Source organism: Lactuca saligna, chromosome 8 (assembly GCF_052625555.1).
Source record: "Lactuca saligna cultivar CGN05327 chromosome 8, ASM5262555v1, whole genome shotgun sequence".
In the NCBI taxonomy this organism is placed as follows: domain Eukaryota; kingdom Viridiplantae; phylum Streptophyta; class Magnoliopsida; order Asterales; family Asteraceae; genus Lactuca; species Lactuca saligna.
Window position 1 is genome coordinate 147,455,793 of NC_136424.1, and position 17,151 is coordinate 147,472,943.

At 39.8% G+C, this 17,151-nt stretch overlaps 2 protein-coding genes across 13 annotated transcripts; one reads left to right on the top strand and one right to left on the bottom strand.

The window, feature by feature from the left end:
• Window positions 1–2,547: 2,547 nt before the first annotated feature.
• LOC145011929 (riboflavin biosynthesis protein PYRR, chloroplastic-like) lies at window positions 2,548–4,477 on the bottom strand. The gene is made up of 7 exons (XM_078970673.1): window positions 4,049–4,477; window positions 3,839–3,973; window positions 3,644–3,743; window positions 3,438–3,563; window positions 3,036–3,349; window positions 2,829–2,948; window positions 2,548–2,752 (listed from the first exon to the last, which is right to left on the bottom strand). The coding sequence occupies exons 1-7, from the start codon at window positions 4,400–4,402 to the stop codon at window positions 2,639–2,641; spliced, it is 1,263 nt and encodes a 420-aa protein (XP_078826799.1). The 5' UTR covers window positions 4,403–4,477; the 3' UTR covers window positions 2,548–2,638.
• Window positions 4,478–6,149: 1,672 nt separating this feature from the next.
• On the top strand, window positions 6,150–9,826 carry LOC145008054 (uncharacterized). Of its 12 annotated transcripts, none has more exons than XR_013663244.1 (7): window positions 6,150–7,318; window positions 7,400–7,510; window positions 7,676–7,838; window positions 7,959–8,075; window positions 8,155–8,226; window positions 8,422–8,552; window positions 8,645–9,826. XR_013663244.1 is itself a non-coding variant. In XM_078966678.1 (7 exons), the coding sequence occupies exons 3-6, from the start codon at window positions 7,805–7,807 to the stop codon at window positions 8,486–8,488; spliced, it is 303 nt and encodes a 100-aa protein (XP_078822804.1). In that variant the 5' UTR covers window positions 6,150–7,318; window positions 7,400–7,510; window positions 7,676–7,804; the 3' UTR covers window positions 8,489–8,552; window positions 8,645–9,826. The 12 variants fall into 12 exon arrangements, 11 of the variants coding, with proteins under 11 accessions (XP_078822804.1, XP_078822805.1, XP_078822798.1 ...); XM_078966678.1 differs by having other exon boundaries at window positions 8,155–8,239; XM_078966679.1 differs by having other exon boundaries at window positions 7,724–7,838; window positions 8,155–8,239.
• Window positions 9,827–17,151: the final 7,325 nt, after the last annotated feature.

The following is a 17,151-nucleotide window of genomic DNA, read 5'->3' on the forward strand; positions in this document are numbered from 1 at the left end:
TAAAGAACATACCTGATTATATTTAATAATTTAGGATGAAGAGTAGACCTAAATTAAATATGAGGAATATTGGGTAGTATATTCTTACGAGTACAAGTGAGTTATACTCAGAGAATAGAATTTAGTATATGTCGTTTATCCGGGAGTATGGATTAGACATAGTCATTGTTCCTAGTCTGAGAGTATGGATTAGGCATAATCATTCATCATTAATCCGCGAGTATAGATTAGTCATTATCCCTAGTCCGAGAGTATGGATTAGGCATAATCATTCATCATTAATCCGAGAGTATGGATTAGTCCTTCGTCCCTAGTCCGAGAGTATATATTTGGTAAATTTGTTCATTTCTGATCCGGGAGTATGGAATAGGTAAAATGACTAATCTTAGGTCCGAGCGTATGGATAGCCTCGTTGTGAGAATCGACAGGGTGGGATAAGAGTTGTTTATATATATGGTGAAATTGTATATTTTGTGAGTTTTAAACTATATATATGGTATAACATTGTGGGATTGAAATCCCTATGTACTCACCAGGTTTCCCAACCTGACCCACTCAGTTTATTTACATCACAGGTGTTGATATAAAGTCACATTACACTGAGAGATGTAAAGAGATGTAGATCACTAGTGTAAATAAATGTAAGTTCTGTTTATGCTTATGTTTATGTATTAACGATGACATCCCAAACGTTTTGAAATGAATAAAATACGTTTCTTCGAAAATGTTTTAATAACATATTTATCGTGTTTTTCTGGGAACAAATTTCGCAACATTTTTATTAAAAGAACTCTGATTTTTATAAAGCATAAACAAAATCAGTCTTTTCTGGCCATGAAAAATGGGGATGTCACATTATTGTTTTGGGACAAATTCCGCAACTCTTTTATTAAAAGGTTACTCTGATTTTGAAATAAAGTATAAACAAAACCGGTCTTTTCTGGCCGTGATTTTGGGGATGTCACATATCTCCCGTGTCTGCCTTTCCAGGAACTCCAAATGACGATGTAGGCGGTTTATTCCACTTTGGATCCGCTCGCAACAATTCCCATGATTTTTCAAAGTCGAAAACATGACCCATTTCAACCCGATATTGTTCCTTAGCAGATTTGAACAAATCAAAGGCGTTGGTTCCGCTTTATTGTTGCGCCTCAAGCTAGTTGTAAATACCGTTGAATTTGCTGCACCGCTTAGTTATCATACCCTATTTGCTGCTCAACATGTCATTATTGCGATACAGATTTTTCTTTAAAATAGCGTGAAATTGTCGAGCACCGCCCCCCAATAAGCTCCTTTTTTCATTCCATTTCCGCGAAGTTCGTTTTTTGAAGTAGCACACTAAGCCGCCGTTAAAGCGTATTCCTCCTCCGGTATCCACCATTGTGGAACGTCTGCATTTTCTGTTTCTACCGCTATTGTTTTCCCTTTCGATTTTCCTTTTCCTTTCCCTTTCCCTCTCCTACTACCTCCCGCTTCCACTTCACCCGATTGTTGTGTCGTAGGCGATGGTTGGTTGGTTGGTTATTGCATCGAAGCAAAAGAAGGGAAAAGATTTTGTTGTAAATTTGGGTTTTGACCAAATTAATTTTGTTGAATGTAAGGTGAATTGGGAAACTGTAGTGCGGTGAAGCGGGATTAAAAGTTGTGCCTTTATATGAGATTTGTGGTGAGCCTTGAGACGATAAAAGGTTGAAATAACCTTCATACCCCGCAAATCCGAGATGCGAGGTTATGTTTGGTTGTGTGTTTGGGTTTGATGATTGGGAGGTGTTGGGGTTTTGCTCCATTTTTTTAGTAAGAAAGTTTATAAAAGTGTAGATAGAATGTTTAAAAAGATGTAAAATTTGAAATAAAATAAGTATATATATATATATATATATATATATATATATATATATATATATATATATATATATATATATATATATATAATGGTTTGAATTTGACCGTTTTCAAACGGTCTAAAGTCACCACAGTTAATTTTTTTGGCGTTACACTTCGTTTCCATGGCAATGAGAAGCGGACGACGAGATGCAACGAGTTGGGGGGGGGGGGGTGGTTCCCCCGGTTACAACGGCGTCAAGAACGGCCACGTCACCCGCGTCGTTACTTTTTTTTGCCCATACCGATCACTCTTAGGGTTGTTTTAGTCATTACACTTGTGATTTTCACATTGGGCAATGTTTGCGAAAAATATATGTAATAACTTTGCTAGGATCCATTTATTATTAAATAAAGTTTATTTTAATATCTTCATTTCAATAGCTTGATCAACCTTATCATAGAGAAAATTCTTATTACGTTGTCCATCTGCAATGCTTCTTCAATAACCATGGAGTTGCAACAAGACTCTCGATATGATAAAAATAAATATCGTGAGGAAAGAATATCATCACAGATTTATCACGAAGAATAGGAACTCACAAATATATATACTTGAATTTGATCAAAAAAATATAACTCTCGCTCTTGGGTTATGAATGTATATACAAGGGTAAAGGAGCTAAAAACATACTTCTATTATAATAATGAAACAAAACAATTTTTTTTTTTTTAAAAAAACCACCATATTTATTAAGATGTGCTAGCACAAAATCAAAGGTAGTCAGGGAGGATGTATAGTATATATGATTAGGTTTCATGGCTTATTCCTTCCACCAATTATCTTAAGAGATAAAGTTGGATCAATTGTTGATTGTGTCAAATCAGGAATGGGTTGCACATATCCACTAATAAGCACATCAGATTCTATCTGCAATTTAATTTATCAAGTTTGTTAAATTGAATTCTACATATCAATGAAAGCACATTTGCAATATAAAACCAACCTGCTCATAAGAAACATCACTTAACTCCAAAGCCTGTGTCATTTCAACCATCCCAAGTTCCCCAACTGGAGAAGGCGCATTCCTTCCTCCAATTATCTTAGGAGCAACAAAAGCATGCACCTACATCATAATTTTACCCAATTATAGAATTCTACTTTCAAACAAATTAAACTGAAACTGAAAGATCATATATATACTTTCATACACCTTGTGTATGACACCCGATAAAATAGCTGATGCCGATAATGTCCCTCCACATTCCCACAAAACTGAAAGATACCCACGATCATAAAGATATTCCGCAACTCTTTTCGGGTTAAAAATGTCAAATTCCACTACTTCAACGCCTTTTGAGGCAAGAAACTTCTGGAAACTTCTTCTTGCACCTCTCTGAGTGACAACTATTGTGGGCACATCTCTAACATCCCAAAGATTTGCAACCTCGGGAAGATCAAGTGTTTGCGACATAACAATTCGTGTAGGTAAATGAACACCACCATTTCTTGGAGTTAAACGCGGATCTATTTATAAATATCAAAAAACTTTTACTAAATACTTTAGAAGTATTTATTTATAATTCACTAGGTGACAATAATTAAAATTTCGTACTATCTTTGCGCACTGTGTTTCCTCCTACAATAACCACATCGCTTCTACCACGTAACTCAAAGACTCGTGATCTTGACTTTTCGTTGCTTATCCATAATGAATGTCCACTACTAGTAGCAATTTTTCCTGTTAAAATATTTGGATAAAATGGAGCAAATGCAACGTTTTGATTTTACAAAACAACATGTGTCATCACTGAAACTCACCATCAAGGGTCATTGCGTACTTTAAAACAGAGAATGGGACTTGAAACGCTGATCTATATAGCAAAGGGGCATTAACAACAAGACATGATTTCAGAGCATCCTAGAAGAATTAATGTAGTATAAGATTGAATAACGACAAATTAGAAAGAAAGAAAAGAAACGTGTGAGAATGCTAAAGATTTATACAATACGTACCTCCATGGAGACACCTCTTATATCTTCCCCAAGAACATCAACCTGTAGTCCTTCACTTCGCAATGCTTGAATAGCATTTCCACGAAGATGTTGCAATGGATTTCTGATCCCAATTACAACTCTGGTAATTCCAGCCTAAGGGTTATGATTATTAAGCATGTAGATTTGAACAAATTATCCTATAATGTGAAATGAAGCAATGACAAAAACCTTAATAAAAGCAGATAGAGAGGTGTTATCGTTGTTGCAGTCTTCAGGTTCCATATTGACATAAGCAGTGGCGCCTCTGCAGTACTCTCCGGCGGCCTCCACCGCCTGGACCTCCGCCGGTTTCGTCCCTTGAGCGTAAAGGTATCCTTCTCCGAAAACTTTGCTGTTTTTTGCTATCACGCAGCCAAAGTTAGGATGCGGCGAGGTGAAACCGGCAGACAGGTCTGATAACTCGGCGGCGCGTTTTACATACGACGCATCAAGAGCGTGGTGGTGTTGTTCGTTGTAATTCATAACAGCGTTGGCCTTGAGCTTCATTGGGGCAGAAAACCCCATTGTCATCGACATCGACATTGCCACGGCAGATCAGAGATTACGAGTTTCTGTGGCGGTGATCAGATTACTCCATCGGCGGCGCGTTTCACATTTTATGTTCAATAAATAATAAATACGGCATTTATCATGTCATACCGTATAAACACAGCACTAATCATGCATCGCAACAATGCGAACCTTACATTATATATAATATTAAGATTAAATTATATTAATGGCCCCTATGGTTTGGAGTAACTTGTAGGTTTAATCCCTAACTTTTATTTTTAACTTGGACCATCTTATGGTTTGTTTTTGCTTATGGTTATCGTCATGAGTTCCTCCCCAAACGATAAACTTATCCCAGTCTCCTCGTCAATAAGCTCATAAGCTCCTGGTTTCTAGTGGCCGCTTTGTATAGCCTGCTCCGACCGCTACAACCCCTCTTTTTCCGGATTTCGTGTCGCCGACCCTAATTTCGCCGAAAACATTGCAATTGTTAAAAGAAGGAAACGTCGAGTTTGAAATGGTGTTGAAGTTGAATTTGAAGTTAACATGTAATGCCGGTGTGATGCTTTGAGAAGCATTGAAATAACAGGGGTGATTTTTAGTTGGAGTCTTTCACCAGTTCTCATCAATCGGAAAACATCTATTCTAATATATAAATGTTTTTTTTTTTTTGCCAAATATCATCGTCTCCTTCATTTTGACAAATGTCATTTTCTAGGCATTTCAGAATATCCTTTTTCCACTTGTCATTTTCTTATTTATTTTTATTTTTATTTAATTGTCACATGTCATATTCTTGTGTTTTTCATTTTTTTAAATTAAAGAGTAAATTACACGAATGGTTCCTATGGTTTAGGATAATTTACACGTTTGGTCCCTAACTTATTTTTTTAACTCGGAAGATCCCTACTATTTGTTTTTGTTACGCGCTCGGTCCCTATCATACCTAAAAAGACTACTTTTCTCTTGATTTTTTTAATTTATTTAAATAAACACACCTCCAACCTCACCTTCTTACCTTATATTATCTACACTACCATTTTTTTTCTATTTAAATAATAGTTTTTTTAGGTAAGATAAGGACCAGACGTGTAACAAAAATAAATAATAGGGACCAAGCACGTAACAAAAAAATAGTAGGGACCTTCCGAGTTAAAAAAATAAGTTAGGGACCAAACGAGTAAATTACCCTAAACCATAGGGACCATTCGTGTAATTTACTCTAAAATTAAAATTTTGTTTATATATGAAAGGTAGATTCATTCTATTAAATTTGACAATAATTACTCAAAAAATTGCTTAAGATTTACATAGCATTTGTATATACTCTATATAAAAATAATACTTAAAAATTGTTTAATATTTACAAATCGATATTTTTTTAATAAACTCGTGTTATACACAACTCTTACAACTAGTTATTATTATTTAAAATTAAAATATCTTAAAAACCAGTGGTTATAGTTGTTAAAGTGTTAAACAATTTATATATATATATATATATATATATATATATATATATATATATATATATATATATATATATATATATATATATATATATGGAAATTATCAATCCTTTAAATTTGCTAAGGATTTGGCAAAAGTGGTCCCTTATGTATGAGTGTCTTTGCAATGCTTTCTCATTTGTTATTTGTTTTTGTAGAGGGTCAATTTATATCTTTATATAGTTTGTTTGTTTACACGTGTTCTTTTTAATTTGGTTCACCGTTTTTTTAACCAATCATCTTTGGATTGATGTTACTGACATCTCTGGTAGAAGCACCGCCTCAAATGTTTGGATACCTTTATTCCTCTTTCGTATTCTCCTTTTTTGCGACAGTATCAACAAACCCCATCGATCAACAAACCCCTTCCATGATTGCTTCCAAAACTGAACGACGGTTTCTCATCGCCTGGTATAACCGACCGGCTACAGGGAACATCAACAGTCCACCAGGCTATGTATGTACGTTTCTTTATGTGTGTGTGCTGAATCGATGGCGACAGTCTCAACAAACCCCATCGATCACCATTCACGCCTTTAGAGGCAAACATCGACACCTCATCTACATCATTCATTATGAAACATGTTTGACTTAGCATGTTTGATTTAGTATGTTTGAAACAGGTATTTGAAATCAACTTACAATTCAATTTTCGAATTCCATCTTCTTCTGCTCTATCCCAATACAGGTATAAGGTTTTATGGTTTTATATGTTTTGTAGCCCCTTCATCTCTTATCTACCTTTCCCTAGCCCTAATTTGTGGTTATGTCTACGCCCAAAGAGAACGATAACGTCTCCTTTTGTGACGTCGTTGATTTTTATTTCTTTTATTTCTCTAAAACATTTCCCTGTGTTGTGTGGTCACTAGAAAAAAAAAAAAAAAAAGGCAGATGCAGATGGAGACGGTGACGGTGCCGACCACCGGAAAGTGCAGCGGGGGCGTCCATCCGGTGGCTACTAGAGGTATCCGGGGACTGAGTTGTTGAACGAAGTTGATATAATCGATTCCTCTTTACAAGATGCATCTCCAACGCTACCTGTTAATCTACTTCTTTTTCTATATACGGCTGTTATCTAATTGTCTTATGCCTCTCCTACTCATGATGATTTCAATTTGAGAATTAAAAGTTGGAAAAAGGATTTGTGTAATGTTTAAGTGTTGTTGCAGTCTATATGTTCGATGAAATGCCTCAATGAATGTATAATTGATGTTTTGGAGTTAACTTGTGATTACTAGAGTTAGGGTGCATCAAAGTCATGGAGAAACAAAGAAGATGCTAGAATTAGTGTATACTATATTTAAATTTTGATCCAACATACTACTTTTTGAAGTGACTAACATTGAAAAAAACATTTCTAATTTCCAGGCTGAAACCGGGTGTACAACCGTTATAGAGCCAAGATGACTATGAAAGTGAAAAACATACATTACATAAGGTACAGACAAAGTTGATTGGCATCCTGTAATTGAAAACAAGGAAGATGCTTTCTTACCCATTGATTATGTTTTTCACACAGTTTCAACATGTAATTGAGACCAACCGACTTCGAAGCACATGGATTTTTTGGAGCAGTATTTAGGGTTTTAATAGGTTGATTCAATTTACAAGTTTGATGATGGTGATGGAGGTACTAAAAGAGTAAATACTATTAAAATACGAAGTTTCCATATGTTCTTCCTTTCACTTACTGGATTGTTTTCTACATAAAAGAGTTGATTTACTCGAATGACTTCTTATATATGCTATTACGACTTGATGTTTTTGTATTGATACATGATAATCAATATTTCAGTTAGTTTTAGTCATTGAGCATGTAATATTCAGCATGGAATTGATGTAGACGTTGTTGATAGTGAAGATCGTGATAGCGACGCTAACGAAGAAGATGGTATGAATTCTCAATAATCTTTCTGTATCAAGAATGAATATTTGGAATGCTATTGTTTTCTCGAAAGGTACTTTAAGCTTTTTTTTAATTGTTATATGTACTCTTTTTTTATATTTGTTTCTGGGAAGTTTTGGATTTTACATTTATCATGTTTTTGCTCATGGCCTTGATGAAACGGAAATTGAAGATGATGAGTATGAGAAAGATGATTTCGTAGTAGATGATGTTGATGAAGGTGAACAGGATGCTTATGAACATGAAAGGGCAGATATTGATGATGAGAGGAAAAAGAATAAGAAAAGAAGTAAGATCAATTTGACAATCTTAAATTTTGTGTGAGTCAATGGCTATCTTTCTGATTTATGTTACATGAATCTTGGTAGAGAATCGAAGCAGAACAATGTTCTTGATGAAGACGACTGTGAGTTCCTTCAAGCTAACATCATTGGTATTAGGTGTCGAAATTTTGTGAGATTTTACGTTTATGTTTTGCTATGAATGGATGTGTCAGTGTCTGCAGTTGTGTATCTTACTGTGTGTGGATGGTTTTGGGTTTGTGTGTGTGTGTGTTTATGTATACATCTACTTTTTTTTTTGCTTAAGTGGTAATAGTAAACTTTCGGTTCTACTTCCATTTCATAATGTTACAGATTAATAAAGGAGAGGAACTTCTACATCCAGTTGGTAATAGATGCTTCAAGAAAGTGGTTGACTTAGAGGACAGGTAGATGCGAAACAAATACTACAAATGGAAATTAAAGGCTTTTCATCGCAAATGGAGGTATGTTTGACTATGTATATGTTAGCTTTACTAAATCCTATTTTAAGGAAAACTAAATTAATTCTTATAGGGTGTAGATGTTCCTTTTGTAGAGATGTTTGGGGCATTTGTTGTATCGGATTTCACTACTATAAGATATGAACATGACGATTCTAGATGATTATGAGATGGAGGATCTTGGTTACCTTGTTGACCCTAACCATGACAGTACTCAGTATCCTTAAAATATTTTTCACGACTGTATTGCTTCAATTTAGAAATTGATGATGATGATAGGTAATGAAAATTTAAAAGAAATCATCATTATCGGTCATTGTATACAACCGACCTTAGTTTTTCTTCAAAAAAGCTCACAATTTCACAAATATTGTATAAAACAAACGATTCACACATTTATGTATAATTACAGGATAAGTACTTGCTGTAGGCAAGCCCAATGTTGGAAAAAGTACACATTCAAACTGGATATCCATGGAAAATTACTTTTACCCAACTCTCTAAAATATCCCAAGAACCCTTTTTCATGACCAAAACATGAACTTGATTTCACCGTCTCCAGTATTTTTTAGATATTGATCCAACAATTTTGGCTTTTAAATTTGAACATGATGTTGTTCATTCGTAGATCGTTATTTTAGCTTATATGGAAAAAAAAAACATGCTCTTTAGAGGTGGAATTTATGTAGATCTGGACTTCATATCACCTACTAATAGTAATATAATTTATAGATCATGAACACACCAACCATTTCATTATTTCTACTCTGTTTCTATACATTAATATAACTCATGATGTCAATGGAACCTTAGGTTTATTTTTTTCCTCAGGTTGACATTTTAACAACCCTAAAGGTGTGGTTCTAACAGATAGACTTTTAAAGAGGTAGTATTTATTTATTTTTTTCTATTTACCTTCCTTTAAAATTCATATGATGTTGTTCAAGATCAGAATATCTAAAATTCTGATTTCACATTAATATGTTTCTAACAAAGTGGTGAGCATCCACTCAGCGTGCCTAACATGAGGTGGTGATCAGAAATACCTTTCTTTTAATCCATTCGATGTTTTCACATTCTAGAATTATTTTCTTAAAATCTACTAGAAGTGCATGAAATTGAGGTGAACATATGAAAATTTATTCTTACATCTATCATAAACCGTAACGACCATTCTTAAAATGAAGATAATTTAGAGTATGTTCCCATTTCTTCATCAATGTTTCCTACTTTATCCATTGCCACCCAATCCCTTCATCATTTAATTTTAAAACCTATTTGAAACTGATTAATGCTTTTTATTTCTAAGATAACTATGAATCTTTAATTGATATAAACTTGTAGTTATATTAAGTTTACAGTGAAGTGAAGTAGGGGGAGAGGGGTTTGAGGATGGAAAAAGGAGAGGAGCGTGATAATAAAAACCACATTTTTTCATTCCACTATATAGAGCCTCTTCTAACAAACTTAAAACTAATAAATACCATAATTATCCTTGAGCTAACCTGCAATTTCATGCATCATCTTTTCTTTTCTTTTTTTAATAAATCACTTTATTCATGACAAATTATTATAATTACATAATTTTAGGCCCGAGCTGATGGATCAGGCACCCTTAAGACGCACAAGATGTAACACCCAAAGTTTTAAAAGACAAGAAAGGAATGAAATCCCAAATTTTAAGGGTCGACTCGGCGAGTCCAAGGAGTGACTCGACGAGTCCGAGCGGGATCCGGGTCAAGGTGTAAGTGGCCAACTCGGCGAGTCGGCCAAGTGGACTCGGCGAGTCTGGTCTGTGCGAGGAGAACCCTAAATCCAGGACTTTGAGCACTATTTAAGCTTCTTATTCTCTCCATTAGGGTTCCTTAGAGCCTCCCTTGTTCAGAAAACGAAGCCTAAGCCTCCATTGTTGTGCATTCAAGCTTCCAAGCCATTTTTAGGTGATTTGAAGGAAGAAGAAGGAGGGGAAGCAGTGAAGCTTCAAGGATTTTCTTCAGATCTGGAGTTTGTGGAACCTTTCTGAAGTATTGAAGGTATTAAGTCATTTCCTTCCCTTAGATCTATTTTGGTTGTGAGTTTTGGGCTTTTTAAGCCATGATTAGCCACCCTTATGGGTTAGAAGCCGGATCTGGAGTTGCTACTTCAGATCCAAGTGTGTTATGGTATGGAGAAGCATAAAGTATCAGCCATTAAGTCGATCTTGAAGCCCCTTGGCCTTAAACCCTAGTTTATGGCATATTTTGCCTAGATCTCCTTCTCTACACGTAAAGTTTGCAACTTTACGTGTGGAATAGGCTTGGGAAGGGTAGATCTACAGTTTGGAGTCCATGCATGACTCTAAAGTCCTCTGCATGTAAGGAGAACTGAAGGGACTCGGCGAGTCTTTTGAGTGGACTCGGTGAGTAGCATGAAGTTGTGGAGAAACTCGATGAGTGGGATGAACAACTCGTCGAGTCATATGAGGATTGCTTTGTACTCGGCGAGTCTGTTCTTGGACTCGGCGAGTCAGGTCGCGAAACCCCAAACCCTTCGAGTTGAGACTCGAATCAGTGAGTCGGGTGAAGACTCAGTGAGTTGGACAAGTCTGGACTCAGAAATCGGTAGACTCGGCGAGTCATGGACTGACTCGGCGAGTCGAGTCGCGAATGGAAGGAATCTTATCATTTTGAACTCGGTGAGTCAGTAGGGTGACTCGGCGAGTAGGGTTGACCGGGAAGGTTGACTTTGACCAGGACTTTGACCTTGGACCAGGGTTGACTTGGTTGTCTTTCGGGGGTCAATTAGACTCAGTGTTGCATTGATATTAGTAGTTCGGGGAGCAAGGGGAGCAGGAGTTTCGTGAGTTGTCGGGCAGTAACTAGTGAGATCATCAGCATGTTCAGCTAGTGCAGGTGAGTTTCCCTTTGTGTGAATGGGTCTAAGGCCACAATGCCGGCCCATGTAGTTATGAGTAGAAGACCCGGGGGTTAGCCCTAGGCACAATATGCTAGTATTATTTTCAGGACGAGGTCCAATAATAGCGGGCGGGTGCCCAAGGAATTGTTTATATGATAGTTTATACTTGTTGTCTGTGTGATACATGTATGTGCCTGGTAGGGAGGTGAGTGTGGGTGAGGTCCCGTATCTCACCAATAGCAGAGTGTGGATGGGGTTCCATATCTCATTAGTAGCATAATAGGGGCGAGGCCCGAACTTGAACAAGAGTGAGAGTGGGCTAGGCCCGTACCTCACTACCATTAGGAGCGTGGACGGTGTCCCATGACTCATCAATAGCAGGACATGGGCGAGGCCTTAGGACAGAACCAGTCGTATGTGTTAGTTATGTGTTGTGAAATGTTTATGTGTTATTATTTGTTGACGGGCGAGGCCCTGTGACAGGCGAGGCCTAAGTAAAACAGATATGTATCCGAGCGGGGCTCGAAGCCAGGCGGGGCCTGGAGCAGCGGGGCCGTTGTAGCGGGCGAGGCCCAAGATAGTGGGCGTGGCCCAGTATGTGCAGTATGTGGTTATGCATGGTATGCGGTAGGGTGGGGAACTCACTAAGCTTCATGCTTAGTGAGTTCAGGTACTTCCGGTAGCGGAGGGAAGAGCTCGGGGTGATCGCATGGCACACACTATAGATTAGATAGCCTGGGAATGTTTACTCTGATAATGAACATGTGTTTTGAAAACTTATACTCATATTATGTTTTGGAATGATGACATTACTTTAAGTAATGATTTATTAAAAGAAATTTTTGGTCTTAAATTTTGGGTCGTTACAAGTTGGTATCAGAGCCTTGGTTTGAGGGATTCGGACATGCTCTCAGGTGTGTCTGAGCTCAAACTGAGGAATTGGTAAGGAAGTTTTCAAAATGGAAAGACAGTTTTGTAAAAAGAGTTTTGAGAAAGAAAATGGTTTTAGAAAAGTAAAAAGAATTCAGAAAGAAAAGATCTTTGAAAAGAGAAAAGAGGTGTGGTGCATGCAATCAACCGAGCTCAAGTAAGTACCCCAAAATACCCATACAAGTTTATGGTTTGGTTATCAGTAAATAGAATAGCATGCTAGATTAGGACTAAGGATCTAGGGAGGATGCCTTATGTGCCTGTTGTATGTGATTTTGATCTACATGATAGTGCTGAATAGTCAGTAGTAGGATAGCCTGATTAGGTTATGCCTGAGTTTATGAGTTGTGTTGCATGCTAGTTCAGATTCTTGCTATGTGGTATGGTTAGATTTTCCCTTGTCCGAATGTTGCTTGCTCTGTGCATTGTGGGATTCTAAGTGATGGGAGTTAGCCATTAGGTGGATACGTCACGTCACATGTGATCAGGGTTGAATAATCTCAGAGTGTTGGATTTGGTCCTATTGCACAGCTCTTGTTTGAGTCCAACCGTTGTAGGATCGTCACATGTGATGGTATCCAGGTGATGGCTAATTGGTATTGCGAGGAGGCCTTCAGCAGCTGAGGACTGGTTTGAGTTGAGTCAAAGGTTTCCCTTGTAGCACCTGGTTTCTGGTATGTAAATCTTATCCGAACATTTCCTATTTTAGCCTTGGACTCGGCGAGTCATAGGTCCGACTCGCCGAGTAGGGACGCGACCCAGGACACGTTTTAAGTTGGCGACTCGGCGAGTCCATATCCTAGACTCGGCGAGTCGCCGCTGTTGGATGAAACCCTAAGTTTCAGGGGTTTGCACCCTATTTAAACGACTTAACTGCCCCAAGCCAGCCCCCATTCACCCTTAGAGCCCTGTATCCCCCGTTCTAAGTTGTTCCTTGAGAGTTGGAGGCTATTGTGTGTGTTTTTGAAGGTTTTGAAGGAGGAAGGAAGTAGATCCAGAAGAAGGGAAGCCATCCAGGCAATTATTGTGTTCTTCCAGCAGTTCCTTTGAGGTATAACTCGTTTTCCCCATGATTCTATGCTTAAAACTTCATTTGGGTCTTTCTTGGTCAAATCCCCAAGCTTGAATGTGCATTATATGTCGTAATAAGATGTTTGGCCTCTGGATCTAGGAAAGATTGAGCTCCAGGAGCTCAGATCTGTTAGCTTTATGGCCCCATGTTGCTTGTTAGCCCTAGATCTACCCTTTAAGGCATTTTGAGCCTTAAAATCCATATTGGTGAATATCCACACGTAAAGTTGGAAACTTTACGTGTGATTTGTGTCCTAGAAGTCCAGATCTATGAATGCCATGGAGTGGAATCGAGCAAATCCATGTATTTAGTAAGTGCATGGCAACGACTCGGCGAGTCGTTCATATGACTCGGCGAGTCTGGTCGCGAGTCTCCGGGTTTGTTCCCTTTTCGTAATGTCGAGTGAGCAGTGAGTCACGGGGTGTGACTCACTGAGTCGGAAGCTTAACCCATCTATGGAGGTACTCGGCGAGTCAATTCCCTGACTCGGCGAGTTCAAGGCAATCTCCTTAGATCAAGAACAGACTCAGTGAGTTGTTCATACAACTCAGCAAGTCTAAGCATGAGTGTTCAACGGATGAAGACGAACTCGACAAGTGTTCATATGACTCGGCGAGTAGGACGAAGAACTTTAATGTCAGTTTAGAAGAAGAACTCGTCGAGTCATAGCCTAACTCGACAAGTAGAATCAGGGACCCAGGACAATCGTCTGGACAGGGACTCGGCGAGTTGGAGAGCCAACTCGGCGAGTCGGGTCAACTAAAAGTTGACTCTGATTTGACTTAGGGCTAGACCAGGGGTAAAATGGTCTTTTTACCCAAAGGACAGTTAGCAATGTATGATTAAGTATATTGTGGGAATTACAGCCGGGGAGTTTCTGGAGCAGCAGCAGCAGTAGTAGGTGATCAATTCCCACACAGACCAGCAGCTATTTCGAGGTGAGTTTCCTTTCCAGTAGGAATGGGTCTAAGGCACCAAGGCCGACCCGTGTAGACGAGATGTTAGTACTAGAGTGTGGGCCGAGCCCGTACCTCTGGGTTTAGTCAAGTATGAAATATGTGTTAATATGATAGAGTTGCTTATACTTGTTGTCTGCGTGATACTTGTATGTTATGGGTTAGCGGTTGAGTGTGGGCAGGGCCCGTATCTCTCCGAGGTTGGAGTGTGGGCTAGGCCCGTATCTCCCCGATAGCGAAGTGTGGGCAGGGCCCGTATCTTCACAAGTATGGGTGAGGCCCGTATCTCCCGGCTAGCGAAGTGTGGGCAGGGCCCGTATCTTCCCGAGTGTGGGCAAGGCCCGTAACTCCTAGCTGAACATTGTTTGTTATATGTATGCATGGTATGGGGTATTATGGGGGAACTCACTAAGATTTGTGCTTACAGTTTCAGTTTTGGTTTCAGGTACCTCGTCAGCTAGGGGAAAGGAGCCGGCGCGGTAGCAGCATGTCACACACACACTCTCCGGTTTCCGCATTTACGAGCTTTTCTGGGATTGATACTCTGATATTCTGATTAGTTGTATGTTTTGGTTTTCAGACATGGTTCAGTTTATATTATGGTTGATCAAACGATGTTTTAGTTATTAATATTTTCTAAAGTAACGGTTCTAAACAAAATTTCTTTTGGATGTGAAAATTGGGTCGTTACAAGTTGGTATCAGAGCCCTGGTTTGAGGGATTCGGACACGTCTTCGGGAGTGTCTGAACTCAAATCGAGGGATTGAAAGATTTTCTAAAAGAAAATGTTTTCTAAAATTGAGAAAAGAGTTTTGAGAAAGAACGAAGTGTGTGATGTGCGCGACCGGCCGAGCTCAAGTAAGTATTCCCCATAGTACCCATACAAGTTTATGTTATGTTTATCAGCTTTCGTAGAACCGCATGCTAGAATAGGACTAAGGATCTAGGAGTGATGCCTTATGTGCCTACTATTTGTGTTTCAGTTGTATGAGAAATTGCATGCTAGTTATTGAGTAGACAGTAAGTAGGATAGCCTGATTAGGTTATGCCTGGTAGTATGAGCTTAGCACTATATGCTAGCTCAGTTCCTGAAAGTGGATAGAGTTAATTGAGATTGTTACCCTTGTTTGAATGCTGCTTGCTTCGTGCTTTGTGGGACTCTGAATAATGGGAGTTAGCCATTAGGCGAATGCGTCACGTCACATGTAATCAGGATTGAATAATCTTAGAGTGCCGAATTTGATCCTACTGCGCAGCTCTTGTTTGAGTCCAACCGTTGTAGGGATGAGTCGGGTACTCGAAGGATTATCTGAGCCTCATCACATGTGATGGTATTCGGGTAATGGCCAATTGGCATTACAATGAGGCATGCAACAGCTGAGGACTGGTTAGAGTAGAATTAGAGATCTCCCTAGGGCAAGCCTAGGATGAGTATAGCTGTGATCAGCAGTAGTGAAGGGGATCTGGTGGAGTCGAGGCATTCCTTGGAGAAGGTACGGATAGATGTGGAAGGTAGTATGGACCCGTACTACTGAAAGCAGAGGATCCGTACCCGAACCAAGGAAGGCCAAGATAAGACCAGGGAACCTGTAAGTAGTTGTGATCCCTCAGGAAGTATCAGTATCACTAATGATTGTTGTGATGTATTGCAGAATGGTGGTACTTCGATCGAGGCCGGTAGATGGCAGTTCAGGAGAGGGGTCAGGTTCGGGATCAGGCTCCGAGCCGATTGATGAGAGGCTACGTGAGTTCATCGCGTCAGAGATCACCAGGGGCATCCTTGAGTCGACCCCCATTCTCTTTGGGTCGATCAAGGAAGGGATCATGGAGTTGATGGAGGATCGCCTACGGGCATTCAGGAATATGGCCTCTAGCCAGTCAGGATCTCGCACACTGTCCTTCAAGGACTTCAGGGGCAGTGGTGCGCCGGATTTCCATGGGGTGAAAGACCCCATTGTCTCCAGGCGATGGATTGCAGATATCGAGTCTGCCCAGTTGACTAGCTTCTGCCCCGAGGGGTCGAAGGTGAGATACGCAACGGGGTGTTTACGGGACCGAGCCCGGGATTGGTGGGAGTCAGTGGGTGACTCGTTGGGAGCCTCAGCTATCGAGGCAATGACCTGGTCGGACTTTGTGACCAGGTTCAGGGCAGAGTTTGCGCCGGCTGTCGAGCTTCAGCAGCTGGCCAAGGAGTTTCTAGACATGAGGCAGACGATGGAGACTGTGGCGGAGATCACCGCCAAGTTCCGGGAGAGGGCTTTATTGGTTCCCCAGTATGCTGGTGACGAGGACATGAGGAGGACTCGTTACCATGATATGCTACGAGCTGACATCCGGGAGCATGTTAGCTTTTCGGCTTGCCCTACCCTGGACTCCATGATTGCCAGGGCTAGGGAGAGGGAGATAGATTTGGAGCACATCCGGAAACGGAAACTAGAGGAGGGTCAGGCAGGAGGGGCTTCGGGGAAGAAGCCCAAGGGATCAGATGGTAGGCCGAAAGGCCAGTCAGGACCGAGCCGCTGCGGGAAATGCGGCAGGACGCATGTGGGGGCATGTAGGATGGGATCAGGAGGCTGCTACAAGTGCGGCAAGACAGGGCACTTTAGCAGGGATTGTACTACTCCAGTTTCAGCTATTCAGACATCAGAGTTGCTGTGTTTTCACTGCAACCAGAGGGGCCACAAGAAGGCCAATTGCCCCCAGTTGATAGTTGCAGCGCCAGTGAAGGCGCCAGCTCCAGCGACCCTGC